Here is a 26,815-nt window from a genome sequence, read left to right on the forward strand (position 1 = left end):
CCTAGGTTCTGGTTTTTGTTTTGTTTTTTTTTAATCCCCCCTTCGTCTAAGGTTTCCAGACTCTTAACTATAGTGGGTTTGGAGGAAGAAGTTGAAGCAGCAGTGGTGAAAGCAAGTAAGGAGTACATCCCCCGAGGACAGTTGGGGTCGGGGGAGACAGGCAGGGCTGGGGGCACGGTGGTCGGTGGGGAATGTGGAAGAGAGAAATGACGGAGCCACGGGGCAGCGGGTGCAGGCTGGGAAAGTATTCCTAATTGAAAAGAGAGTTGTAGTCTTGTGGGCCACATTTTTCGGAGGGACCCAGTCTACTGGGGGTCTCTTTCTGCATGTGGAAGAAGATGAGGGGCTACCGTGTGTGTTCCTGTACAGGTGAAATCGTAGAGGGGAGTACTGGGGGGCGTTCCCAAGAAGGGAAGCCTGTGGGGGCCTGCGGAGGGGATTTTCCTGGGCAGAGGAGAACTAGGAGCTCTACTGGTGGAGCAGGAGGAAGTGAGTCAAGGGGATTCTATATGATGGGAGAGAAGTTGGGGGGAATGCTTCCTGGTACGTTGAAGAGAGCGTGGGGTTCCAAGTGAGTTGAGGGGGATCTCGAGTTGGGGGAAACTGTGTGCTGAAGACCCTGTGTGATGGTGAAGGGCTACCAGGAGGGGATGTGGAGGCAGTGGGAACTGCTGTGATTGGAGAGGGGCAGGTGGGTGGATGCTGGGCAGAGTGGAGGTACACTGTGCTCCCTGCTATGGGAGCACAGGGCAGAGATTGCAATGCTCCTGAATGGAGGGACATTTGGGGTCTAGAGCAAGCCATTCTTGTGAGTAGAAAATGCCGGGAAACTCATGGAGGAAATTTTTCTTAATGGAGGAGAAAACGACGGGTATGACATGAGTTCGTTTAAGTTGTAGGGGGGAGGGTGGCGGGGGGGAAGATTTGGAAGACTCTTCTAAAGCAAAAGAGAGAGTGGGGGTTTTCCTGGAGTAAAGGCATAGTATGGGGTGGGGGGTGAGTGGCTTGTGGGGAAACAGTGGGGGCTGTGAGAGGAAATGGGTTGGAGATGGGGGGGCCTCTTGCAAACCAGTGGGTCTAACGTTGGGTGCATTAGAATTTCCCAGGGAGCTTTTAAAAACTTAGACGCCCAGGCCACACTGCAGACCAATCATGTCGGACTTTCTCAGGTGGGACTCAAGCATCCGAATTTTTAAGGTCCTCGAGGGATTTCGAGGTGTGCTGGAGGCTGCTGGAGTCAGGAAGGGGGTTTCCAGTGAGAGGAGACTGGCTGAGGGTGGCTGGTTATTCTGAGTTGCACAAACTGTGAGGGTCAGCTGGGATTTTCTTTTTTCTTCTTCTCCTTTAAATGTTTCCTTTTCGGTTGAAGACAGATTGAGAGATTTCTTTTTCCTAAGGAGAGGAAATTGTGGGGGACCATTTGGAGTGATGGAATGACAAAAGTCAGACCGGAGGGGCTTGCGGAGGTTATTGCCAAGGAAGTGGTGCTACTCGGGCTTCTTAAGTTGTGGAGACGTTCAGGGAAAAGTTGGGGAGACAGGGAAGGGTTCTAGCAGGTGGAGACGTGGGGCTTGCAGGGGAAGAGTGGGGAGAACTGGTGGGAACCGAATGGTGATGGGGCGGGGGTCTCTAAGGAAGGAGGAACGAGACAGGGGCTCCTGGGGAGGACGAGAGGTGGGGCTTGGCATCACGGGGGGCAGGTGGCTTCCCATGCGAAGAGGCCCGTGGAGCCCACTGGGGCGGAGCCAACGGGGGCTGGGGGCGAGGCCTGCGAGTGTGAGCGGTGGTGGGGATTCCTCTGAGTGGGGTTAGTGGGATGGTGGGATGACTTTCTTGGGCAGAAGACAAGAGTAGAGAGAGTTTTTTGTTTTTTTGTTTTTTTGTTTTTTTTTTTTTTGAGAAAGGGGAGCAGTGGAGACCCGAGTGGAAGGAAGGAGTTTCTGGAGCTGAGGCAGGGATTTTAGGGGGGGGCGGGGACTGGGGGAGGTACCTGTGCCTTCTCCTCTAATCCGAGATCTCGCTCCTTGCCCTCCACCAGCCGCCGACCATGGCCGCGCTCTGACCCCCTCCCCGGCCGCAGCCTCCTCCTCGCCGCCCCCTCCCCAGCCCCGCCGGCCCCGGGCCCCCCGCTTCTGCCTGCGCTGTGACCTCCCCCAGCCGCCGGCACGGCCCCGCCCCCGCTGCCCCGGTGGTGGCCCACGGCCCCCCGGCTGCCCGTGGTCAAACTGGAGTCACTGAAGCGCTGGAACGAAGAGCGGGGCCTCTGGTGCGAGAAAGGGGTGCAGGTGCTGCTGACGACGGTGGGCGCCTTCGCCGCCTTCGGCCTGATGACCATCGCCATCAGCACCGACTACTGGCTCTACACGCGCGCCCTCATCTGCAACACCACCAACCTCACGGCCGGCGACGACGGGACCCCCCACCGCGGGGGCGGCGGCGCCTCGGAGAAGAAGGACCCCGGCGGCCTCACGCACTCGGGCCTCTGGAGGATCTGCTGCCTGGAAGGTAGGGTGCGGGCGGCCCTCCCTGCAGCCCCCGCCGCTCCCCTCCGAGAGACCCTGAGCCTCCTGGGGTTGCCTCTCCCTGATCCTGGGGCCCCCATGGGCACCCCTCCTCCTCTGCCAGAGGGGCTTCTGGGGCTTCCCACTCGCGCCCCTGACCTCCTCTCCCTTCCTTCCCACTCCTCCCTGCGTCCTGGCACCCTGCGGAATTCCTCTGCCCGGTCCCTCTGCAGCCCCTCTGCCTCTACACTGAACCCGCTTACCCTATCTTCCCGTCGTCCGTGTCTCCTGCCCTGCCCCATCACACCCCTCCCTCTTCCCTCTCTCAAGCACTTGGGCTTCTCCTGTTTCATTTCTTCCACACTCTGCCCTGTGCCTTTTTTTTCTTTTTTTTTTTTTTTTTGACAAGGTCTCACTCTGTCGCCCAGGCTGGAGTACAGTGTACAATCACAGCTCATTGCAGCCTCGACTCCCTGGGCTCAAGCCATCCTCCCACCTCTGCCTCCTGAGTAGCTGGTACCACAGGCATGAGCCACTGTGCCCAGCTAAGTTTTTTCATTATTTGTAGAGATAAGGTCCTCCTTGTTGTTCAGGCTGGTCTCAAGCTCCTGAGCTCAAGAGATCCTCCTGCCTCAACCTCCAAAGTGCTGGGATGACAGGCGTGAGCCTCTGCACCCAGCAGCCTCTTTCTCCCTCTTTCTCCTCAGTTCATCTTGACCCTGCTCCTCCTCTCCACCTGCCCCTTCATTTCCTCTCTCTCGTGCCCCGTGGCATCTTCTCTCTCCCACCATTCCCCCCACGTCATCTGCATTCCCTTGCCTCTCCCGCCCCCACTCATGGCCCAAGTTTCCGGTCTCCATCTCTTTCCCCTTCTCTTTGGCTGCTGCTCCCCTGAAACTTCTGCCTTAACTCGCCCTCACTCATGACCTTCTCTCTTTTCTGCCTTGTGCTTCTCCTCCTGTACATCTTTCCCCATCAGTGCCCCCTCCCACGTCTCTCCCACCAGGATGCCCTCCAGCCTCCCATCCTGGTCCTTTCCTCCTTTTTCCTTTAGTGGTCTCCACTTCCTCTTCCTCCACTCATGCCTTCTTTGACGTCTTCCTGACTCGACGCCTCATGCCTTCACGTTAAGGTTGCTCGCTCCTGCCCCTGTTACCTCCTCAGATCTTTGTCTTGGTTCTTTTCCTCTGTCCTGTTCTCCCTCTCACAGCTTCTCTCCTAGCTCGACTCCCTGGCTCTCGACTCCCCCTACTTCTCCAAGACTCCTGACCTCTGCTGCGCCAACCCCTTCTCTCTCCCACTTTTAGCATCAGTATGTCTTTCCTGAGTATCACGGAGCTGTGGGACTGGGAAGCAGGAGTCCTGGGTGCCAGTCCTGCTGCGTATCTGCCCCGCTGTGTGACCACTGTCTTCCCCCGGTACCCCAGCCTCACAGCCCTTGTCTGCAATGTGAAGGAGTGGAACCAGCCATTCTGATGCCCCCTTCCACCAAAAGATTGAAATCTCTTGCTTCTCTTTTTCATCCTCCTCTATTTCTTCTGCCCCTTCTTCCTCTGTTTTGCTGAGTGCTCACGACAAGCCAGGAACGTTATCTTGTTTAATCCTATGAGGTGGGTACCACCTCCCTTTTGGGGAAGGGTAAACTGAGGCTCAGAGAGGTGAAGTCACTTGCCCAAGGTCACCCAGCTGAGAAAGGGGCAGAGCCAAGCGCAGAACTCGAATCCCTTGGATAGGATGCGCAGATGCGCTCTGTCTAGTGTACAAAGTGTTTAAAACTGAAAGCAAAATCTGAATCCATTGCCAACAGTTAAAAATAGGGAGGCTTCCCATTGTAGTTCTGATTTCCGGCTTCTTCTGAGCTAGCGGAAGATCTGACACAAGCCTGTGTTCTACTCTGACCATGATGGGCCAGATCTGAGCAGCAGCTGGGGGGGGAGTCTCCATTTCCCCACAGTCACCTCCATCCGCCCCATATCACCTCCCATTCCTCCCACGGTTCTCGTGATGTTCTTCTCCTCTCTTGTATAAGTTTGAGTTCATGTCCATTTACCGGTCTGACCAAGTACCAGGCATAGAGCCAAGTGTGAGGGCTCACATCACGAAACCCCTAGGACAGCACGTGGCATCTAGTAAGGATGTCATTCATTCATTCATTCATTCATTCAACATCCCATTTTTATTGAGTTTATGTTATGCGCCAGGCATTGTTCTGGATTCTGAGGCTGCAGCAGTGGAAAACAGACAAAACCTCCTCTCATTGTATATCTCATATTCTAAGGTAGAGACAGATAATGATGGAGGTAAATAAAGTCAACATTTAGGGTGTTAGACAGAACTGAGTGCTAAGGAGGACAAGGAGTTGGGGGCGGGGGATAGGAGGTGTCAGGGATCCCTGTGGGAAGTAGATAAGGAATCTAGGGAAAGCTTCCCCCAGCAGGTGACATTTGAGTGCAGGTCTGAAGGAAGTAAGAGATGGAGGAGAGTGCTTCAGACTGTAGGAACAGCAGGCGCAGAGGCCCTGAGGTGGGAGCGTGGCTGTGTGTTGATCAAACCAGTAAGAGGTCAGCGTGGCCGGGGCAGAGTGAGTGGTGGGGAACGGGGCAGAGTGAGTGGCGGGGAACCGGGCAGAGTGAGTGGTGGGGAATGGGGCAGAGTGAGTGGCGGGGAATGTAGTAGAAGGAGGTGCAGTCGTAGGGATATCAGGGTCCCCATCCCACAGGTTCTGTTTTTTTTTTTAATTATTATTTTATTTATTTACTTTATTTTTTATTTTTTATTTTTTTGAGATGGAGTCTCCCTCTGTCAGCCAGGCTGGAGTGCAGTGGCACAATCTCACTGCAAGCTCCGCCTGCCGGTTTCATGCCATTCTCCTGCCTCAGCCTCCGGAGTAGCTGGGACTACAGGTGCCCACCACCATACCCAGCTAATTTTTTTTGTATTTTTTAGTAGATACAGGGGGTTTCACCATGTTAGCCAAGATGGTCTCGATCTCCTGACCTGATTCGCCCACTTCGGCCTCCCAAAGTGCTGGGATTACAGGCGTGAGCCACCACACCCGGCCTTATTTATTTATTTATTGAAACACAGTCTTGCTTTGTCACCCAAGCTGTAGTGCAGTGGCGTGATCTCGGCTTACTGCAACTTTGGCCTCCTGGGTTCAAGCGATTCTCATACCTCAGACTCCCAAGTAGATGGAATCACAGGTGTGTGCCACCACGCCTGGCTAATTTTTGTATTTTTAGTAGAGATGGGGTTTCACTATGTTGGCCAGGCTGGTCTCGAACTTCTGACCTCAAGTGATTGGTCTGCCTAGGCCTCCCAAAGTGCTGGGATTAGAGATGTGAGCCACCATGTCTATGTCTGGCCAGGTTCTGTTTTTTTTTGTTTTTTTTTTTAAGCAGGGTTTTGCTCTGTCACCCAGGCTGGCATGCAGTGGTAAGACCATAGCTCACTGAAACCTTGAACTCCTGAACCCAAGCCGTCCTCTTGCCTCAGCCTCCCAAATAGCTAGAACTCAGGCACATGCCACCATTTTTTGTAGACACAGGGTCTCACTATATTGCCAAGGCTGGTCTCAAACTCCTGAGCTCAAGCAGTCCTCCTGCCTCAGCTTCCTGATGTGTTGGGATTACAGGTGTGAGCCACTGCACCCAGCCTCACAGCTTCTTATACATCCCAGAAAGCACTTTGCTTTAGATTTGGAGACGGGAGCCGTTGAAGGTTCTTGAGCAGAGGAGTCACGTGAGCTGACTGACATTTCTGCAGTATGGCTCTTGCTGCTGTGTTGACAAATGACCAAAGGGAAGGCGAATGAGACAACAAGAGACTCATCTAGGGTGAGGGCCGTAGCATTTGGGAAGTTGTTTGAATTCTTAGTATATTCTGGAGCTACCGTGGGCAGGAATTGCTGATGGAGCAGTTGTAGGATATGAGAGAAGAGCCAGGGGCGCCTCCAAAGCAGGGTTTTTCCACCGCAGCACGGTTGATATTTTGGGGTGGATAATTCAGTGTGGAGGGGGCCGTCCTGTACGTTGTAGGATGCTGAGCAACAGCCTTGATCTCTCCCACTAGATGCCAGCAGCACCCTTCCCAGTCGTGACAACCAAAATTGTAAATTGTGTCTAAACATTGTCGACTGTCTCCTGGGGGATAAAAATCGCCCTGAGTTGAGAATCACCACTCTAAGGCTTTGGCCTGAGCTCCTGAGAATGGGGAGCCATTCCTAAGATGAAACAGCAGCTGTTTTATTTATTTTCTCTTATCGAATGTATTATGAAGGAGAGGGATAGGGGGCTCAGTTCTGGGCATGTTAAATTTACGATGCCCATTCACAGATAACGTCTGGACAGAGGCCAGCACAGTAAAGGTCCCATAAAGTGCCACACAGGAAAGATTTCAGGCTTTGTGGAACAGTCTCTATCACAACTACTTGTGAAAATGACCGAGACAGTCTATAAGTGAGTGTGGCTGTGTTCCAATGAGACTTCATTTATGGACACTAAAATTTGAATTTCGCCGGGGGCAGTGGCTCACGCCTGTAATCCCAGCACTTTGGGAGGCCGAGGTGGGTGGATCACCTGAGGTCGGGAGTTCGAAACCAGCCTGGCCAACATGGTGAAAACCTGTCTCTACTAAAAATACAAAAATTAGCCAGGCGTGGTGGCATGTGCCTGTAGTCCCAGCTACTTGGTAGGCCAAGGCAGGAGAATCACTTGAACCTGGGAGGCAGAGGTTGCAGTGAGCCGAGATCACGTCACCATACTCCAGCCTGGGCGACAGAGAGAGATTCTGAGAAAAAAAAAAAAAATTTTTTTTTTGAATTCCATGTCATTTTCACATGCCACAAAATCATCTTCTTCTTTGATATTTTCTCAATCATTAAAAACACATAAAACCCGTTCTTAGCTGGATTTGGCCTGTGAGCCGTAGTTTGCTGACCACTGATTTAAGTTGTTAAAGATACGGTATATGAGGCCAGAGACTGGGCTGGAGATATCAGTTTGAGGGGCATCATCATATAGATGAATTAGATGGATGGAGTCACTTAGAGAAGAGACAGCTAGGTGTAGTGGCTCACACCTATAATCCAGCACTTTGGGAGGCCAAGGCAGGAAGATCACTTGAGCCCAGGAGTTCGAGACCAGCCTGGGGAAAATAGCGAGACCTCGTCTCTACAAACAATTTAAAAATTAGCTGAAAGTGCTGGTGTGTGCCTGTGGTCCCAGCTACTCAGGAGACTTAAGTGGGAGGATTGCTTACGCCCAGGAAGTCGAGGCTAAAGTGAGCCGTGATTGTACCACTGCATTCCAGTCTGGGCGACGGCAAGACCTCATCTCAAAAAAAAAAAAAAAAAAAAGAGAAGAGATCAGAACAAATTATAAAATTCCATTAAAGGCTTAAGCCTTCAGCCAGTCCACTATTAAAATGTGAGGGAGATGGTCGGGCATGGTGGCTTACGCCTGTAATCCCAGCACTTTGGGAGGCTGAGACAGGCGGATCACAAGGTCAGGAGTTCAAGACCAGCCTGACCAACATGGGGAAACCCTGTCTCTACTAAAAATACAAAAATTAGCTGGGCTTGGTGGTGTGTACCTGTAATCCCAGCTACTCAGGAGGCTGAGGCAGGAGAAGCCCTTGAACCCGGGTGGTGGAAGTTGCAGTGAGCTGAGATCATGCCACTGCACTCCGGCTTGGGCAACAGAGTGAGACTCCGTCTCAAAAAAAAAAAAAAAAAAAGGGACGGAGATGAGAAGTCAATCAAAGGAGTGGAGAAAGGAGAGGCTACAGGTTTGGGGCAAAACAGGTCCTTGGATGTCCTGGAAGCCAAAGGAAGTTAGTGTTTCAAGGAGAGGAGGAATAAAGGCTGACTCCGTTGTTTTTGTAATTGTCATTCATTTGTCACTGGATGCACACAATAACCCTGCTAAGTAGGTACTTATTTATTTACTTTTATTAATTTTTTTTTGAGACAGATTCTTACTCTGTTGCTCAGGCTAGAGTGCAAAGGCACAATCTCAACCCACTGCAGCCTCCACCTCCCGGGTTCAAGCAATTCTCCCGCCTCAGTCTCCTGAGTAGCTGGGATTACAGGTGCCCATCATCACACCCAGCTAATTTTTGTACTTTTAGTAGAGACGGGGTTTCACCATGTTGACCAGGCTGATCTCGAACTCCGGCCTCAGGTGATCTGCCCGCCTTGGTCTCCCAAAGTGCTGGGATTACAGGTGTGAGCCACTGCGCCCGGCTGGTACTTTTATTATTCCCATTCTGAAAGAAGAAGTGAAGGCTCAGAGAGGTGAAGTGAGTTGCCCAAGGTCACACAGTTAATATGCAGTAGGGTCTGGATTTGTTTTTGTTTCTGATTTGTTTGCTTGCTTTGTTTTTAGAGATGGGGTCTCACCACATTGCCCAGCCTGGTCTAGAACTCCTGGGCTCAAGCAATCCTCTCACCCCCGGCCTCTCAAAGTATTGGGATTACAGGCGTGAGCCACCATGCCTGGCCCAGCATCTGGATTTGAATCCAGGTGTGTCTGGTTTTGTAGGAGAACAAAGCAACAAATCCACTTGCTTTCAGCCCACCAGGGCTGTAGAAACTGGGTCCCCCTTGAGTCACTGCCTCCTGCAGTCCCTGTGCCCTGGGAACTCTTGGGCTCAATCCCCATGTCCCTTTGGAGTATGTCTGAGAGATGCAGTAGACTGTAATGATTAAAACAAGCTCAGAGGCTGCTCTGCTCTCTTTATTCCTTTACTGTCTTTAATAAACTTGATTTCAGCTGGGTGTGGTGGCTTACACCTGTTGTCCCAGCACTTTGTGAAGCCCAGGCAGGTGGACCACCTAAGGCCAGGAGTTCAAGACCAGCCTGGCCAACATGGTGAAACCCCCGTCTCTACTCAATATACAAAAAAGTTAGCCGGGGGTGGTGGCAAGCGCCTGTAACCCCAGCTACTCGGGAGGCTGAGGCATGAGAATTGCTTGAACCTAGGCAGCAGAGGTTGCAGTGAGCCGAGATCGTGACACTGTACTCTAGCCTGGGCGACAGAGCAAGACTCCATCTCAATTGAAAAAACAAACAAACAAACAAATTTGCTTTCACTTTCTCTCTCTCTCTCTTTTTTTTTTGAGATGGAGTCTCTCTCTATCGCCCAACCTGGAGTGCAATGGCATGATCTTGGCTGACTGCAGCCTCCGCCTCCCAGGTTCAAGCGATTCTCCTGCCTCAGCCTCCTGAGTAGCTGGGGTTACAGGTGCCCACAATCATGCCTGGCTAATTTGTGTGTTTTTGGCAGAGACAGGGTTTCACCAGGTTGGCCAGGCTGGTCTCAAACTCCTGACCTCGAATGATCTGCCTGCCTTGGCCCACTTTACTGTTTTTTTTTTTAATTTCTTTTTGAGACCAAGTCTTGTTCTGTTGCCCAGGCTGGAGTGCAGTGGGACGATCTCAGCTCACTGAAACCTCCGCCTCCCAGGTTCAAGCAATTCTCATGCCTCCAGCCTCCTGAGCAGCTGGTACTACAGGCATGTGCCACCACACCCGGTTAATTTTTTGTATTTTTAGTAGAGACGGGGTTTCGCCATGTTGGCCAGGCTGGTCTTGAACTCCTGACCTCAAATGATCTGCCCGCTTCAGCCTCCTAAAGTGCTGGGATGACAGGCATAAGCCACCATGCCCAGCCCATGCCCAACTTTACTCTTAAAGAAAAAGAACAAGAAACAAACTCTGAGAAATAAGACGGATTGGGTTTATCTCCTGTCTGCCACGTCCAGCCTCGTGACCTTGGCTGTATATTTAACCTTGCTGTGCCTCCATTCCATCATCGGGGAAATGAGAATCCTAATAGTCCCTAACTCACAGGGCCAAGGAGGGATTCAATGAGCTAATACAGGAAAAGCATTTCAAAGACTAGCAGGCACAGAGGAAGAACTAGATTATAGCGTTGCATTTTGTTGTTGTTGCTTGGTTGTTCTTCTCACTATTATTAGGAATTCTAATGTGACCAAGCCCTGATCCCCTCCACCCTGATAACCCAGGAATTCTAGCACTTTCCAATAGGAAGCACCTCCCAATAGACCAGTGGCTCATGCCTTGTAATCCCAGTACTTTGGGAGGCCGAGGTGGACAGATCACTTGAGGTCAGGAGTTCGAGTCCAGCCTGGCCTATATGGTGAAACCCTGTCTCTACTAAAACTACAAAAATTAGTCAGGCGTAGTAGTGGGTGCCTGTAGTCCCAGTTACTTGGGAGGCTGAGGCAGGAGAATCACTTGAACCCAGGAGGCAGAGGTTGCAGTGAGCTGAGATGGCGCCATTGCACTATAGCCTGGGCAACAGAGTGAGACTCCATCTCAAATAAATAAATAAATAAATTAATTAATTAATTAAAAAAAAAGAAAGGAAAAAGAAATATAACAAAAGAATGGGCCAGTGGCTCACCCCTGTAATCCCAGCATTTTGGGAGGCCAAGGTGAGAGGATCGCTTGAGTCCAGGAGTTCAAGACCAGCCTGGGTAATATAGGGAGACCCCACCTCCATAAAAAATTAAAAATTAGTTGGGCATGGTGGTACATGCCTCTAGTCCTCACTACTAGGGAGGCTGAGGTAGAAGGATTGCTTGAGTCCAGGAGGTCGAGGCTGCAGTGAGCTGTGATTGTGCCACTGCACTCCAACCTGGGTGATAGAGCAAGACTCTATTAAAAAAAAAAAAAAAAAAGCAAGCAAGAAAGAAATATAACACGGGTGACCATATATAGTTAAAATTTTTAGGCTGGGCACGGTGGCTCACGCCTGTAATCCCAGCACTTTGGGAGGCCGAGGCCGGTGGATCACCTGAGGTCGGGAGTTGGAGACCAGCCTGGCCAACATGGCGAAACCCCATCTCTACTGAAAAAGCAAAATTTAGCCAGGTGTGGTGGTGGGCAACCATAATTCTAGCTACTCGGGAGGCTGAGTCAGGAGAATTGCTTGAACTCGGGAGGTAGAGGTTGCAGTGAGCCGAGATTGTGCCACTGCACTCCAGTCTAAGCAACAGAGCGAAGCCCTGTCAAAAAAAAAAGAAAAGAAAATTAAAATAGCTACATTAAAATAAATAAAAAGGAACAGGTACCCAGCATAGCCAAGACATTATCACTCAAATATGTAATCAACATAAAAATTATTAATGAAATATTATGTATTCTCTCTCTCTCTCTTTTTTCCCCACGCTGAGTCTGAAACCCAGTACATATTTTACCCTCACAGAACCTCTCCATTGCCACATTTCAAGTGTTGGGAGCTGGAGGAGTCTGCATGGGACAGCCCAGATTGTGCCCCCTCCTCAGGGATTTCAGTCACACCCCCAAGTCTTCTCTCAGGACTCAAGAGTCTGGGCCCATAGCCCTATTTATTAGTGCTGACCACACAAAGGCCCTGTGCTAAAACTTTGCCTGACTTATTATCTTATTGAGCTCTCGCCATTTTGCCAGGGGAATGTATTATTAGTAGGAATCTGATGGCCAGAAAGGGGAAGTGACTCAGCCTGGACCACCCAGTATGAGGGGTAGAGCAGGTTGGATCCCAGTTCTCCACGTGTCCGCACTGCAAGAAAGCTGCCTCTTAACCCTCACATGCCCCTGGGAGGAGACTCAGGGCCACGACATCACGACATCATGATCCATGCACAAGAAAAACTCCTAGCTTGATCGGTGGCATTAGGCGTAACTACTGTGTATTCTGTGCCTAGCTTTCTTTTTTTTCAGACGGAGTCTTGCTCTATCCCCCAGGCTGGAGTGACCCGGCGTGATCTCCGTTCACTGCAAACTCCACTGCCTGGGTTCAAGCAATTCTCCTGCCTCAGCCTCCTGAGTAGCTGGGATTACAGGCGCCCATCACCACGCTGGGCCACTTTTTGTATTTTTTAGTAGAGACAGGGTTTCACCATGTTGGCCAGGGTGGTCTTGAACTCCTGACCTCAGGTGATCCACCCACCTCAGCCTGGCAAAGTGCTAGGATTACAGCTGTGAGCCACTGCACCTGGTCTTCTGTGCCTGTCTGTCTTTCTTCTTTCCTTCCCTCCTTCCTTCCTTCCTTCCTTCCTTCCTTCCTTCCTTCCTTCCTTCCTCCTTTCCTTTCCTTTTCTTTTTCTTTCTTTTTTCTTTTTTTGAGACAGAGTTTTGCTCTTGTACAGGCTGGAGTGCAGTGGTGTGATCTCTGCTCATTGCAACCTCCGCCACCTGTGTTCAAGCGATTATCCTGCCTCAGCCTCCCGAGTAGTTGGGATTATAGGCACCTGCCACCATGCCTGGCTAATTTTTGTATTTTTAGTAGAGACGGGGTTTCACCACGTTGGCCACGCTGGTCTCGAACTCCTGACCTCGTGATCCACCCACTTTGGCCTCTCAGCGTGCTGGGATTACAGGCGTGAGCCACCGCGCCCGGCCTTCTGTGTCTAACTTTCATTGAAATCTCGCTGAAGCCCTCTAAAGTCACACTACCGTCCTCAATTTCCCTGTGAGAGAGCAGAGGCCCAGGGATGATCAGGTTGCAAAACCACGCAGCTGGGAAGTGGTGCGTTGGGATGTGTGTCCGGAGAGTTGGATTCTAGAGCCCACGATCAATAACCCCCGTAGCCACCAGACTCTACTGTCTTAAATATGCCGACCTCCCAAACTGAGCTGTGCTGGAAGGAAACTCCTCCCCATCACTCACCCGCAAAGGGACTTTGGGGGAACTTCTTCAACTCCCTATGCCTCCGTTTCCTCATTTGTAAAGCAAGGATGCTGTCGCCGCCTACCTCCGAGGGTTTGTCTGAGGGACTGAGCGAGTTATTAACCACCTGTCAAACGCTTGGAGCAGTACCTGGTGCATGGTTAGTGCTCAGTCAGAGCTAGTTATTATTACTGTCACCACTAACCTGTTCAGCGATTCGGTGTGCCCTATGGTTTACGTGCTCAGTCTCATTTAATCGTCACGAATGTTTTGAGAGAATTACTATGATCCCATTCAAGAAAGGAGGAACCAGGCCGGGCGCGGTGGCTCACACCTGTAATCCCAGCACTTTGGGAAGCTGAAATGGGTGGATCACCTGAGGCCAGGAGTTCGAGACCAGACTGGCCAATATGGTGAAACCCCATCTCTACTAAACATACGAAAATTAGCCAGGTGTGGTGGCAGGTGCCCGTAATCCCAGGTACTTGGGAGGCTGAGGCAGGAGAATCATTTGAACCTGGGAGGGGGAGGTTGCAGTGAGCCGAGATGGTGCCACTGCACTCCAGCCTGAGCAGCAGAGCAAGACTCCATCTCTAAAAAACAAAAAAGGAAAAGTGGGCTGGGCGCGGTGGCTCAAGCCTGTAATCCCAGCACTTTGGGAGGCCGAGACGGGCAGATCACGAGGTCAGGAGATCGAGACCATCCTGGCTAACCCGGTGAAACCCCATCTCTACTAAAAAAATATAAAAAACTAGCCGGGCGAGGTCCCAGCTGCTTGGGAGGCTGAGGCAGGAGAATGGCGTGTACCCGGCAGGCGGAGCTTGCAGTGAGCTGAGATCCGGCCACTGCACTCCATCCAGCCTGGGCGACAGAGCAAGATTCTGTCTCAAAAAAAAGAAAAGAAAAAGAAAGAAAGAAAAAAGGAAAAAAAAGCTGGACAAGGTGGCTGACCCCTGTACTTCTAGCACTTTGGAAGTCCAAGGCAGGAGGATCACCTGAGGTCGGGAGATCGAGACCATCCTGGCTAACACAGTGAAACCCCGTCTCTACCAAAAAATACCAAAATTAGCTGGGCGTGGTGGCACACTCCTGTAATCCCAGCTACTCAGGAGGCTGAGGCAAGAGAATGGCTTGAAACCAGGAGGTGGAAGTTGCAGTGAGCCGAGATCAAGCCATTGCACTCCAACCTGGGCGACAGAATGAGACTCCGTCTCAAAAAAAATAAAAGAAAGAGAGAGAGAGAGAGAGAAGAGAGAGAAAGGGAGGGAGGGAGGGAGGAAGGAAGGAACATTGAGCTTGTCATCTTACCTACCACACCATGGTGGAGGTGCTGGTGGGTAAGAGTTTGTACGTGGGAGTTGTATATTCATTCACTCACTCACTCATTCTTTCATTCATTCATTTTGAAAATTGTAGTAAATGATATATAACATAAATGTACCATTTTCATCATTTGTAAGTATGCATTTCAGTAGTGGCAAGTGCACCCACATTGTTGTGCAACCAATCTCCAGAACTCTTTTCATCTTGCAAAACGGAAACTCAGTACCTGTTAAATAACTCCACTTCCTCCCACCCTCCAGCCCTGGCAACCACCATGATACTTTGTCTCTATGAATTTGATTATTCCAGGTATTTCATATAAGTGGAATAGTACAGTATTTGTCTTTTTGTTACTGGCTTATTTCACTGAGTATAATGTCTTCACGGTTTATCTATGTTTATAGCATGTATCATAATTGGCTTCCTTTTAAAGGCTGAATAATATTCCATTGTATGTATAGAGCACATGTTTCTCCGTTCATCTGTCAACGGGCACTGGGGTGTTTCCACTTTTTGGCTATTGTGAACAATGCTACTATGAACGCGAGTGTATGAATATCTATTTGAGTCCCTGCTTTTAATTCTTTTGGGTCTATCTCCAGTACTGGCATTGCTGGATCATATCATGATTCTATTTTTAGTTTTTGAGGAACCCTGATAGTGTTTTCCATAGCCACTGCACCATTTTACATTTCCACCAGCAGTGCACAAGGGTTCCAGTTTCGCCACATCTTTCACAACAGGTGTTATTTATTTATTTAATTAATTAATGTATTTTTGAGACAGAGTCTCGCTCTGTCACCCAGACTGGAGTGCAGTGGCACGATCTCGGCTCACTGCAACCTCCACCTCCTGGGTTCAAGCGATTCTCCTGCCTCAGCCTCCCAAGTAGCTGGGACTACAGGCATACACCATCATGCCCAGCTAATTTTTGTATTTTTAGCAGAGACAGGGTTTCAACATGTTGACCAGGATGGTCTTGATCTCTTGACCTCGTGGTCCACCCGCCTTGGTCTCCAAAAGTGCTGGGATTACAGACGTGAATTACCGTGCCCAGCCCTTTATTTATTTATTTAGAGATGAAGTCTTGCTCTGTCGCCAGGCTGGAGTGCAGTGGTGTGATCTCGGCTCACTGCAACCTCTGCCTCCCGGGTTCAAGAGATTCTCCTGCCTCAGCCTCCCGAGTAGCTGGGACTATAGGTGCACACCACCATGCCCAGCTAATTTTTGTGTTTTTAGTAGGGACGGGGCTTCACCATGTTGGCCAGGATGGTCTCGATCTTTTGACCTTGTGATCCACCCACCTTGGCCTCCCAAAGTGCTGGGATTACAGGTGTGAGCTACTGCACCCAGCCTATTTTATTTATTTTTAATAGTAGCCATACTAAAGGATATGAGATGGTATCTCATTGTGGTTTTGATTGCATTTCCCCAATGATTAGTGAAATTGAGCATCTTTTCATGTGCTTGTGGACCCATTCAATCATTCTTTTTTTTTTCTTTTTCGAGACTGAGTCTTGCTCTCACCCAGGCTGGAGTGCAATGGCACAATCTCAGCTCGCTGCGACCTCTGCTTCCCAGATTCAAGCAATTCACCTGCCTCAGCCTCCCAAGTAGCTGGGACTACAAGCGTATGCCACCACACCGGCTAACTTTTGTATTTTCAATAGTGATGGAGTTTTACCATGCTGGCCAGGCTGGTCTCAAATTCCTGACCTCAGATGATCCACCCACCTTGGTCTCCCAAATTGCTAGGATTATAGACGTGAGCCACCACACTTGGCCCATTCAATCATTCTTCCATTAAAAATACTTATTAAGCACTCAGTATGCACTAGGCACTGTTCTAGATGCTGGTAATACAGTGTGAACAGCCCAGATGCTCACATACATGATGTGTGTTTGACTTTTGTTGCCACCATCAGCTGTGAAATGATGACCCCTTTCTGTGCCTCAGTTTCCACGTTTGGGTAATGGGTGCCATATATCAGCTGCTATCAACTGAGCACTTAATTGTGTTCAAGGCAAAGTGCTAAATCTCCACCTAGACCCAATCCCTCATATCAGTCCCATGAGGTAGGTCCTGTTCTCTTCATTTTATAGCTGGGGAAACTGAAGCAAGCTGGCCTATGTAACACCAGCAAGGACACAGAATAAGGAAGTGGTGGAGGCCAGCGCAGTGGCTCACACCTGTAGTCCCAGCACTTTTGGAGGCTGAGGCAGGTAGATCACTTGAAATCAGGAGTTCAAGACCAGCCTGGGCAAAATGGGCAACATGGAGAAACTCCGTCTCTACAAAAAATGCAAGAATTACCTGGGCATGGTGGCACAAGCCTGTAGTCCCAGCTACTCAGGAGGCTGAGGCAGGAGGATCACTTGAGTCCAGGAGGCAGAGGTTGCAGTGAGCTGAGATTGTGCCACTGCACTCCAAACTTGGGCAAGAGAGGGAGACCCTGTCTCAAAAAATAAAAAATGAAAAATGAAAAAAATGGAGACACTCCAATACCTAACATTTGGCCACTGCAGGACACAAACCACATGATCTATTTCACAGGACTCTTAGGACCATCAAATGAGTTGGCCCACCTAGGAAGCACCCAACGCACATTAGCTCTTGGCAATATTACTCACTCCCTTATATTAATTCTTTCCAGTTCCTCCTTTGTCCCTATTCTTTCCCCCACTTTCCTTTGCTGGTCATGGTCTGCCTCTGATCTCACCTTCTGCTATGCTTATATTCGTTCATTCATTCATTCGTCCATTCTTCATTCAACCCTCAATTCTTTCACTTTTTTTTTTTCTTTTTCGAGACTGAGTCTTGCTCTCACCCAGGCTGGAGTGCAATGGCACAATCTCAGCTCGCTGCGACCTCTGCTTCCCAGATTCAAGCAATTCACCTGCCTCAGCCTCCCAAGTAGCTGGGACTACAAGCGTATGCCACCACACCCGGCTAACTTTTGTATTTTCAATAGTGATGGAGTTTTACCATGCTGGCCAGGCTGGTCTCAAATTCCTGACCTCAGATGATCCACCCACCTTGGTCTCCCAAATTGCTAGGATTATAGACGTGAGCCACCACACTTGGCCCATTCAATCATTCTTCCATTAAAAATACTTATTAAGCACTCAGTATGCACTAGGCACTGTTCTAGATGCTGGTAATACAGTGTTGAACAGCCCAGATGCTCACATACATGATGTGTGTTTGACTTTTGTTGCCACCATCAGCTGTGAAATGATGACCCCTTTCTGTGCCTCAGTTTCCACGTTTGGGTAATGGGTGCCATATATCAGCTGCTATCAACTGAGCACTTAATTGTGTTCAAGGCAAAGTGCTAAATCTCCACCTAGACCCAATCCCTCATATCAGTCCCATGAGGTAGGTCCTGTTCTCTTCATTTTATAGCTGGGGAAACTGAAGCAAGCTGGCCTATGTAACACCAGCAAGGACACAGAATAAGGAAGTGGTGGAGGCCAGCGCAGTGGCTCACACCTGTAGTCCCAGCACTTTTGGAGGCTGAGGCAGGTAGATCACTTGAAATCAGGAGTTCAAGACCAGCCTGGGCAAAATGGGCAACATGGAGAAACTCCGTCTCTACAAAAAATGCAAGAATTACCTGGGCATGGTGGCACAAGCCTGTAGTCCCAGCTACTCAGGAGGCTGAGGCAGGAGGATCACTTGAGTCCAGGAGGCAGAGGTTGCAGTGAGCTGAGATTGTGCCACTGCACTCCAAACTTGGGCAAGAGAGGGAGACCCTGTCTCAAAAAATAAAAAATGAAAAATGAAAAAAATGGAGACACTCCAATACCTAACATTTGGCCACTGCAGGACACAAACCACATGATCTATTTCACAGGACTCTTAGGACCATCAAATGAGTTGGCCCACCTAGGAAGCACCCAACGCACATTAGCTCTTGGCAATATTACTCACTCCCTTATATTAATTCTTTCCAGTTCCTCCTTTGTCCCTATTCTTTCCCCCACTTTCCTTTGCTGGTCATGGTCTGCCTCTGATCTCACCTTCTGCTATGCTTATATTCGTTCATTCATTCATTCGTCCATTCTTCATTCAACCCTCAATTCTTTCACTTTTTTTTTTTCTTTTGAGACAGAGTCTTACTCTGTCACCCAGGCTGGAGTGTAATGGCACGGCCTTGGCTCACTGCAACCTCCACCTCCTGAGTTCAAGCGATTCTCCTGCCTCAGCCTCCCGAGTAGCTGCGATTACAGGCACCCGCCAACAAGCCCAGCTAATTTTTGTATTTTTAGTAGAGACAGGTTTTCACCATGTTGGCCAGGCTGGTCTTGAACTCCCAATCTCAAGTGATCCACCCCCCCTTGGCCTCCCAAAATGCAAGGATTACAGGTGTGAGTCACCGTGCCTGGCCTCAACCCTCATTTCTTGAGGTCTCCCGTGTTCCAGGCCTAGTGCCAAGAAATGCTGGGATACACAGAGGAATCGGACTCCCATGCCCTATCCCCTCCAGGAACTCCCAGCTTGCCGAGGACGAAGAAGATCATCTATCAACTAATGCATGTCCTGCGGGGCACCTCAGAGCAGGAAACTGACCCAAGTTTGGTGGGAGGAATGAGTGTGCATATGTGTCTGTGTCTAGGGAAAGCTTCCTCAAGAAGGTGCCTCCTGAGCTGCCCGCTGCAGGTAAAGTACTACATCAGCAAAGAATGTGAGCAGAATGTTCCACAGCATGGGCACAGGCCTGCAGAACTGGACAGAACTGCGCAGTTGAGGAAACTACATTATTTATATTTATATTTTTAGTTTTTTCTCCAGCTATGTGCTAGAGGTAGTAAAACATTAGCTGTTCCCAAGGACGAGAAACTAGCTGAGGATGGGCATCTTAGGAGGGGAAGGAGATGAGGATACATGACCCCTAGAGGCATACTCCACCCCTCACACACCTCTGCTTGCTTCAACCACTCCATTTCTCTCCAGAAGGTTCCAGGTTCCCTGCAGAAAGAGATTGGAAGCTCTCTCCCGCTCTCTCCCCTCCACCCCTACAGGACTGGAGACTACAACTCCCATGATCCACTGCGACTGCTCTTCTCACAACTGGACTCCAGACTTCACGGGGTCTCGTGGGAAATGTAGTCCTCACCGGCTTCCGCATCCCTTTCCTTGTTTTTTTTTTTTTTTCCCACGCATTTCCAGACTTTTCAACCAATTGAGAGGTGGGAAGCGCCCTGCTATTATTGAAGCCAACAACACCCTCTTTCTTACAGAGCTGGGAGCAGGAAATCCAGAGTGCTGGAGCAACTTAGCCCAGCTTACAGGGCCAAGGTCCTGTGGCCTTCCAGTGAGTGCTGGATGTTAGACTTTGGGTTTTTTTCTTGCTTTTCTTCTTTTCTTTAACAGGCGGGGAAACGGAGACCACAGAAGTTCAAAGTTTGTCCCATATCACGAGTCGGGCTCAGGAGCCGGGACTTGCTGTCTCCCAAGCTGCCCAGAGAGAGAAGGGATTTGGGGAAGGGCAGGGTCGGTTGTCAGTGGGGTTGCCCCGCCCCCAACCCTGAAGTATCCACCCCCACCACTGCCCTCCCCGCTCCTCCAGGGTTGAAAAGAGGCGTCTGCGTGAAGATCAATCATTTCCCGGAGGACACGGACTACGACCACGACAGCGCGGAGTATCTACTCCGTACGTGGGGGTCCGGGATAGAAGTGGGGAGTGGGTCAAATCGCGGGGTCTGAGGGCGTCGGGGTGGGCGCCGGGAGAAGGCACTTGGATCGACACGCCGAGGTTAGCCTCCCAGCCAATCCGAGTCCAGATAGTGAGATCCTCTGGTCCCCGATTGGCTGAGTGATCTCGCTCCCGCCCCCTCCTCTCACCTTGGGGCGGGCAGAGGGAGGATCCTGAGCGCTCATTGGCCGCCTTGCTCTCTCTGGCCCTCGCGGCGACTCTGCGCCGTGACTGGTTGTGGAATCCTGGGCTGGGATTGGCCACAGCGCAGCAGGGCTATGGGGCAATCTGCGGTGGGGACGGGCCACTCCCTGGAGCCGGTTGGGAAAGCCTGTGTTTCCATTGGTAGCTACCCCGAGAACGCGGCAAATCCTAAATGATGATTGGCTGTGGCCTCAGCCAGGCTCCGAAATCGCAAAATCTGGTTGCCTGGGGTTTTAGGAGTGGGTGGAAAGGAAGGACTGCAGGAAAGAGAGAAGGGGGGCGGAACGGGGCGAGGGGTTGGGGGGGGAAGAGAGATAAGGGGAAGAAGGGAGGGAGGAAAAGAGAAAGATAGATGAAGTCAGGCCTAAAAGGGGGTGGGGAGGGAGGGAGGGAGGAAGGGAGAGGAAGGGAGTGGAGAGAAAAAGAAATCTGGAAGATTGAGGAAGCCAGGCATTAAAGGAGGGGAGAGATCCTGGAAGATAGAGGAGGCCAGGCCAAAAACGGGGCGGGGTGAAGTGGGGAGAGACCTAGGAAGACAGATGAGGTCAGGCAGAAAAAAAAGACGGAGGAGAGACCTAGGAAGATAGGCGAAGCCAGACAGAAAAAATTAGGGGCGGGGGGCTAGGAAGACAGATGAGGCCAGGAGAAAAAGTGGGGGAGAGACCTAGGAAGACAGATGAGGCCAGGCAGAAAAACTGGGGTGTTGGGGGGGGAACCTATGAAGACATATGAGGCCCAGGAGATAAGAGGAGAGAGGGGAGACAGACCCAGAAAGATAGATGAAGCCAGGCAATAAAACAAGGGGGGTGGGGCGGGAGGAGAAGAAGGGAAGAGAAACTCAGAAGTAGATTCAGCCTGGCAGAAAAGGGAGGAGGAGGAGGAGGGAGGAAGGAATGTAGAGAGAGAGAGAAACTCAGATAGATGAAGCGAGGCAGAAAATGGGAGGGGTGTGGAGAGAGGTAGTAAGTGATTTGCGGAATATGGAGAAAGAAATTCGCAGACGAGAGGAAGGGAGGGAAGAGAAAGAGAGAAAGAGAGAGGATCCGTGGAGAAGTTGGGAGAAAAACAGGGAGAGTGATTTCGATAAACAAAGAGGGGGAAAGATATTCCAGGAGAGAGAGAAATAGTCCGAGGAAGAAAGAAAAAGACAAAGAAAAAGAGGGAGAGGGAATCGGACCGAGATATAGAGAAATGTTAAAAACAGGAGAGAGAATGAGGCAACAGTAAAATAAACCAGAACACAGCCGGAGAGGAAGAATCACGTAACTGGTGGGAGGCGCCGCGAGATGGGGGGCCGGGAAGGGGGCGCAGGGGGCCGCGTCTGACCCCCTCGCTCTCCCTCCTTTTCCTTTCCTTCCTCCCCCGCAGGAGTTGTCCGGGCCTCCAGCATCTTCCCCATCCTTAGCGCCATCCTGCTGCTGCTTGGGGGCGTGTGCGTGGCGGCCTCCCGGGTCTACAAGTCCAAGAGAAACATCATTCTGGGCGCAGGGATCCTGTTCGTGGCAGCAGGTGAGAGGCAGAGGGAGGGGGCGACCGGGGCGGCCCACCTGCGCGCGCACGTGTGTGTGTGCGCGCGCGTGTGTGTGAGTGCACGTGCGCGTGTGTGTGTCTGCAAAGCCACCTTGCCCCGAGCACCCCCGGGGGTCCCGAGCCTTCCTAGGCGGTCCCCAAAGCTTCATCGCCACCCGCTGGGTAAGGTGGGTGTAGTCTTCGCGACGCCTTCGGAGGAGTGAAGCGACAGAGACAGGTGTCTAGCGCGTAAGACGCCGGGCGCTTAGGATCCTTAGCCCGCCGTCCTGGAGACGGAAGGGGAGGAGCTGGGGGAGGGGGTGGGATCTTGAGACACAACTGGGCTCTTGAGGATAGAGAGGCGGGGCTGGGCCTTGGAGGGCGGGCCCAGGAGAGGTAGAAAGTGATCTGGGCGCGGATGAGGAGCCTGCTTTGAGGGGCTGGCCTTTGGAGACCTTGGTGGATCCAAGAGGGGGCTGGTCCTGGGAAACCGTCCAGGGCCGGGAAGTGGAAACTAAAGGGGCTGGGCAAGGGAGACTGAATCGGCCCTTGCCGTTACCATTTGGAGAAGGAGAGGCTAGAAAAGACAGGGTGATGCCTGGAAAAGCCAAAGGGGGAGGGGTTATGTCCTTAAGGACACAAAGAGTCAACCTGGCTGATTGAAGCAAGAGGCCGACCAAAGCCAGTCAGTACCTGGGATTGGCCGTCTCAAGAGCTAGGACCTAGAGGAGCAGAGAGCTAGGACAGGAACACTTAAGAGGCACGTAATTAAGGGGTAAGACCCCTTTTCTACCCCGTATGAGTAGCACTGGGAAATTCCAGGGGGCAGAGCTTTTTTGGAGGAGTAGAATACAGAGAAGAGGGAGGGCTTTGCATATTGGAAGAGCAGGGTGTGCTTTGGGGGTGGGTCTAGATCTGCAAAGGGTGGGGCTTGGAGGACCTGAAAATCCGGAGTAGCTGGACCTGGGACCCGGGAGGACCCTGGCCAAGATCCGTACGGGGCGGGGTTTGGTAAGCTGGAGGTGGGGCCTAGAGTAGAAGGCGGGCCCTGCTTTATTAAGGGCAAATTTTTGACCAGCAGGGGAGGGCCTAGAATGGATACTCCGCCAGGAATTATTTGACGAAGAGAGGGTTTAGATAAGTGATAGGCAGGGCCTGGTCACAGCAGGATGACATCATTAACAGAGTTCAAAGGAGCAGAGGGATGGGGCTTGGGAAAAACCCAGGTTTATAACATTAAGGGTGGAGTTAGACTAACCAGGGCAGGGGCTGTAAACTCATCAAAGGTGGGTATTAGACCAGTCAGGGCAGGGCCTGGACTAGCTAGGGGTGGGGCTTAGGCCACCTAGGGGTGGGGCCTGGAGCACTTGGGGTGGAGTTAACCACTAGAGAGATTGGGGTTTAGACCACCAGAGGTGGGACCTTAGCTAGAGGAGTGGGGTTTATGCCATGTGGGGGCAGCCCAGACCATCTGGGAGTGGGTCTTAGACTACGTAGGGCCGAGTTGAGACCAGCCAGGGCTGGATTAGACCAGCAGAGGTGGAGCTTGGGTTATCCTGGGGCAGAACCTGGACCATCCAGGGCCCTGTCTTGTACATTCAGGGCAGGGCCTGGACCACCTGGGGGTGAGGTTTAGACCATCTGAGATGGGACTTGAACCAGCCAGGGCCAGGACCATCTAGGGTGTTGCCTGGACCAGTTGGGGTCCTAGACCACCTGGGGGTGGAGTTTAGCCAGGGCTGGGTTAGACCAGCAGAGGTGGGCCCTGGGCTATCTGGGGGCAGGGCCTGGACCATCCAGGGCCATGTCTGGACCATTCAGGGCAGGGCCTGGCCCACCTTGGGGTGGAGTTTAGACCGTCTGAGGGGGTACTTGAGCCTGCGGGGCCAGGACCACGCATGATGCAGTTGGACCATTGGCGGCCCTACACCACCGGGGGATGGAGTTTGGGTCAGCCGGGACTGGGTTAGACCAGCAGAGATGAGGCCTGGGCTAGCTAGGAGTGGGCCTGAGCCCTCTGGGTTGGAGCTTAGACCAGCAGGGCAGCGCCTAGAGTATCCGGCGGGGAGTTGTGTTCACTTCCGGCAGGACTTGGGTCAGCCAGATCCAGGATGGGGGTCTAGCCCACTCGGGGGTCTAGCCTGGGGGTGGCGCCTAGGCCCGCTGGCGCAGAGGGGCCGGGGCCGGGGACCGGGGAGGGGCCGGGGGTGGCCTCGAGGCTCCCGTCTGACCGTCCCCGCCCAGGCCTGAGCAACATCATCGGCGTGATCGTGTACATCTCGGCCAACGCGGGCGAGCCGGGCCCGAAGCGGGACGAGGAGAAGAAAAACCACTACTCGTACGGCTGGTCCTTCTACTTCGGCGGGCTGTCGTTCATCCTGGCCGAGGTGATCGGCGTGCTGGCCGTCAACATCTACATCGAGCGCAGCCGCGAGGCGCACTGCCAGTCTCGCTCGGACCTGCTCAAGGCCGGCGGGGGCGCGGGCGGCAGTGGCGGGAGCGGCCCCTCGGCCATCCTCCGTCTGCCCAGTTACCGCTTCCGCTACCGCCGCCGCTCCCGCTCTAGCTCCCGCTCCAGCGAGCCGTCGCCGTCGCGGGACGCGTCTCCCGGCGGCCCCGGGGGCCCGGGCTTCGCCTCCACGGACATCTCCATGTACACGCTCAGCCGCGACCCCTCCAAGGGCAGCGTGGCCGCGGGCTGGCGGGGGCCGGCGGCGGCGGCGGCGCCGTGGGGGCGTTCGGCGGCGCGGCCGGGGGCGGCGGCGGAGGAGGCGGCGGCGGGGCAGGCGCCGAGCGGGACCGCGGGGGGGCGTCCGGCTTCCTCACGCTGCACAACGCCTTCCCCAAGGAGGCGGGCGGCGGCGTCACGGTCACAGTCACCGGGCCGCCCGCCGCGCCCGCGCCCGCGCCACCCGCGCCCGCTGCGCCCGCCCCCGGGACCCTGGCCAAGGAGGCCGCCGCCTCCAACACCAACACGCTCAACAGGAAAACCACGCCTGTGTAGGGCGCGGCGGGGAAGCCGAGGGGTGTGTCCGGGGCGCGTGCGCGGGCGCGCGTGCATCGAGGCTGCCGGGGTCCGGGGCGCCCCCGCTTTCCCCTGTGAGCGCGCTGGAGACTGCTGGGCCCGCCCCCCGCCCACCCTCCCCGCCCTCCTCCCCCTCCGAAGCAGGGACCCCGAGGGAGGGGGTAGGGGAGGGAGGGGGGCTGCTGTGAGGGAGCGTCGTGTTTTATTTTTTTGTGGGATCTATGGGGAGGGGGGAGGGCCATGGTGTTTTTTGCAGTTTCGAGATGTTTTCTTTTTCACGTTTTGCTGTGTGCATGGGGTGGCGGGGCGCGGGGAGGGGAGGGAGGGACTCCCAGCCCAGCCTAGCCCAACTCCTGGAGAGGAGCCCATAATACACAAATACATAGTTACACCCACAAACTATATATATGCCCTATATAAAGAGACACAGCTAAGGGACGCAGAAAGGCAGAAAGAAGGGTTGGACGCGGGCATTCATTCATTTTTTTCATTCATTATTCCACAAAGGCTTATTAAGCACCTACTGTGTACCAGGCACGGGTACATAAGAAGGCATTGGAGCAGGGGACACGAACGAGGCACAGAAAGGGCCTCTTCTCTCATTCATTACCGGCAATTTATTTGTGCGCCTTAAAAAGCTACGCATTGTGCTCCGTGCTCAGCGTGCAGGAGGCAGGAAAACAGCCAGGGTTCCCGACATCTCATAGAGTAAACATCTTGTGCATGAGACAGGCATTAATCGATCATGTACATACACAATAAATTACAGTTAGGCTATAGGAGAAATGAGATGCTATGAAATGCTCCATCAAGGGAGCCTAACCCAGTTGTGAGGAAGAGATTTCAGTGGACAGTGAAAGGTTAAGAAGAAGCCAGCAGGGCGGAGCTGGGATGGAGTGTGGCAGGCGGAGCAGCACTTGCAAAGGCTAGGGGGCAGGAAGGAGCTTGCAGCGAGGCCTGAAGGGTAGTGAGGCAGGTGAGCGGGGACCAAGGTGAGGCTGGAGACGCAGACAGGGCCAGATTGTTCAGGGACTCATAGGCCAGGAGTTTAGATTTTATTCTAGGGATGGTGAGGGCTGTGGAATGGGTTTAAGCAGGACCCTAACGTAAATGGTGTACAAAGGGAAGACAGGAACTCGGAGGCAAGAGTAAGAGGTGGAGATATGCTGAAATACAGCATAAAACATGGGCACTGGCCCTTGGAGCTCACACTCTTGTGGGAGGAAGCACATAATTACACAAATACTGAAGCACAGACATGGTGTCTGGTGTGCAGGAGAAGCCCTGGGGCTTACAGACTCATGTGTCTGTCATTCATTCAGCCACTCGCCCGTTGACATTTTTGGCCATCTGCAAAGGTACCAGGAAGTGTTAGGATCCAGATACCCAGGGGTGAAACAGACTCTAGACCTGCTCTCAAGCAGTTTATTGTCATCAAACACTGCCATCCAGGCAGGGCAATCGGTGCTGGAACGGGGACCACAGTGGGTACCGTGGCACACAATGGACAGAGTGACCAACTGCCAGGAGTGGGCAGCACTCGGAGGAGGCTTTCTGGAAAATATGATGCCCATTCTGGGTCTTTTTTTTTTTTTTTTTTTTTGAGAGGGAGTCTGGCTCTGTCGCCCAGGCTGGAGTGCAGTGGCCGGATCTCAGCTCACTGCAAGCTCCGCCTCCCAGGTTCACGCCATTCTCCTGCCTCCGCCTCCCAAGTAGCTGGGACTACAGGCGCCCGCCTCGTCGCCCGGCTAGTTTTTTGTATTATTTAGTAAAGACGGGATTTCACCGTATTAGCCAGGATGGTCTCGATCTCCTGACCTTGTGATCCGCCCGTCTCGGCCTCCCAAAGTGCTGGGATTACAGGCTTGAGCCAC

The 26,815-nt window shown here is 52.4% G+C and overlaps 1 protein-coding gene across 1 annotated transcript; it reads left to right on the plus strand.

Annotated features, from left to right (window-relative positions):
- The first annotated feature begins 533 nt into the window (after positions 1-533).
- Positions 534-24,999, plus strand: CACNG8 (calcium voltage-gated channel auxiliary subunit gamma 8). Its single transcript, XM_033223592.1, is given in 6 exon segments — positions 534-543; positions 2,158-2,505; positions 20,078-20,161; positions 21,776-21,916; positions 24,161-24,607; positions 24,610-24,999. Coding segments are annotated over 6 exon segments (1,341 nt in total). The 3' UTR covers positions 24,921-24,999.
- Positions 25,000-26,815: the final 1,816 nt, after the last annotated feature.

Source organism: Trachypithecus francoisi, unplaced genomic scaffold, assembly GCF_009764315.1.
Source record: "Trachypithecus francoisi isolate TF-2019V2 unplaced genomic scaffold, Tfra_2.0 Lachesis_group12, whole genome shotgun sequence".
NCBI classification, from domain to species: Eukaryota; Metazoa; Chordata; class Mammalia; order Primates; family Cercopithecidae; genus Trachypithecus; species Trachypithecus francoisi.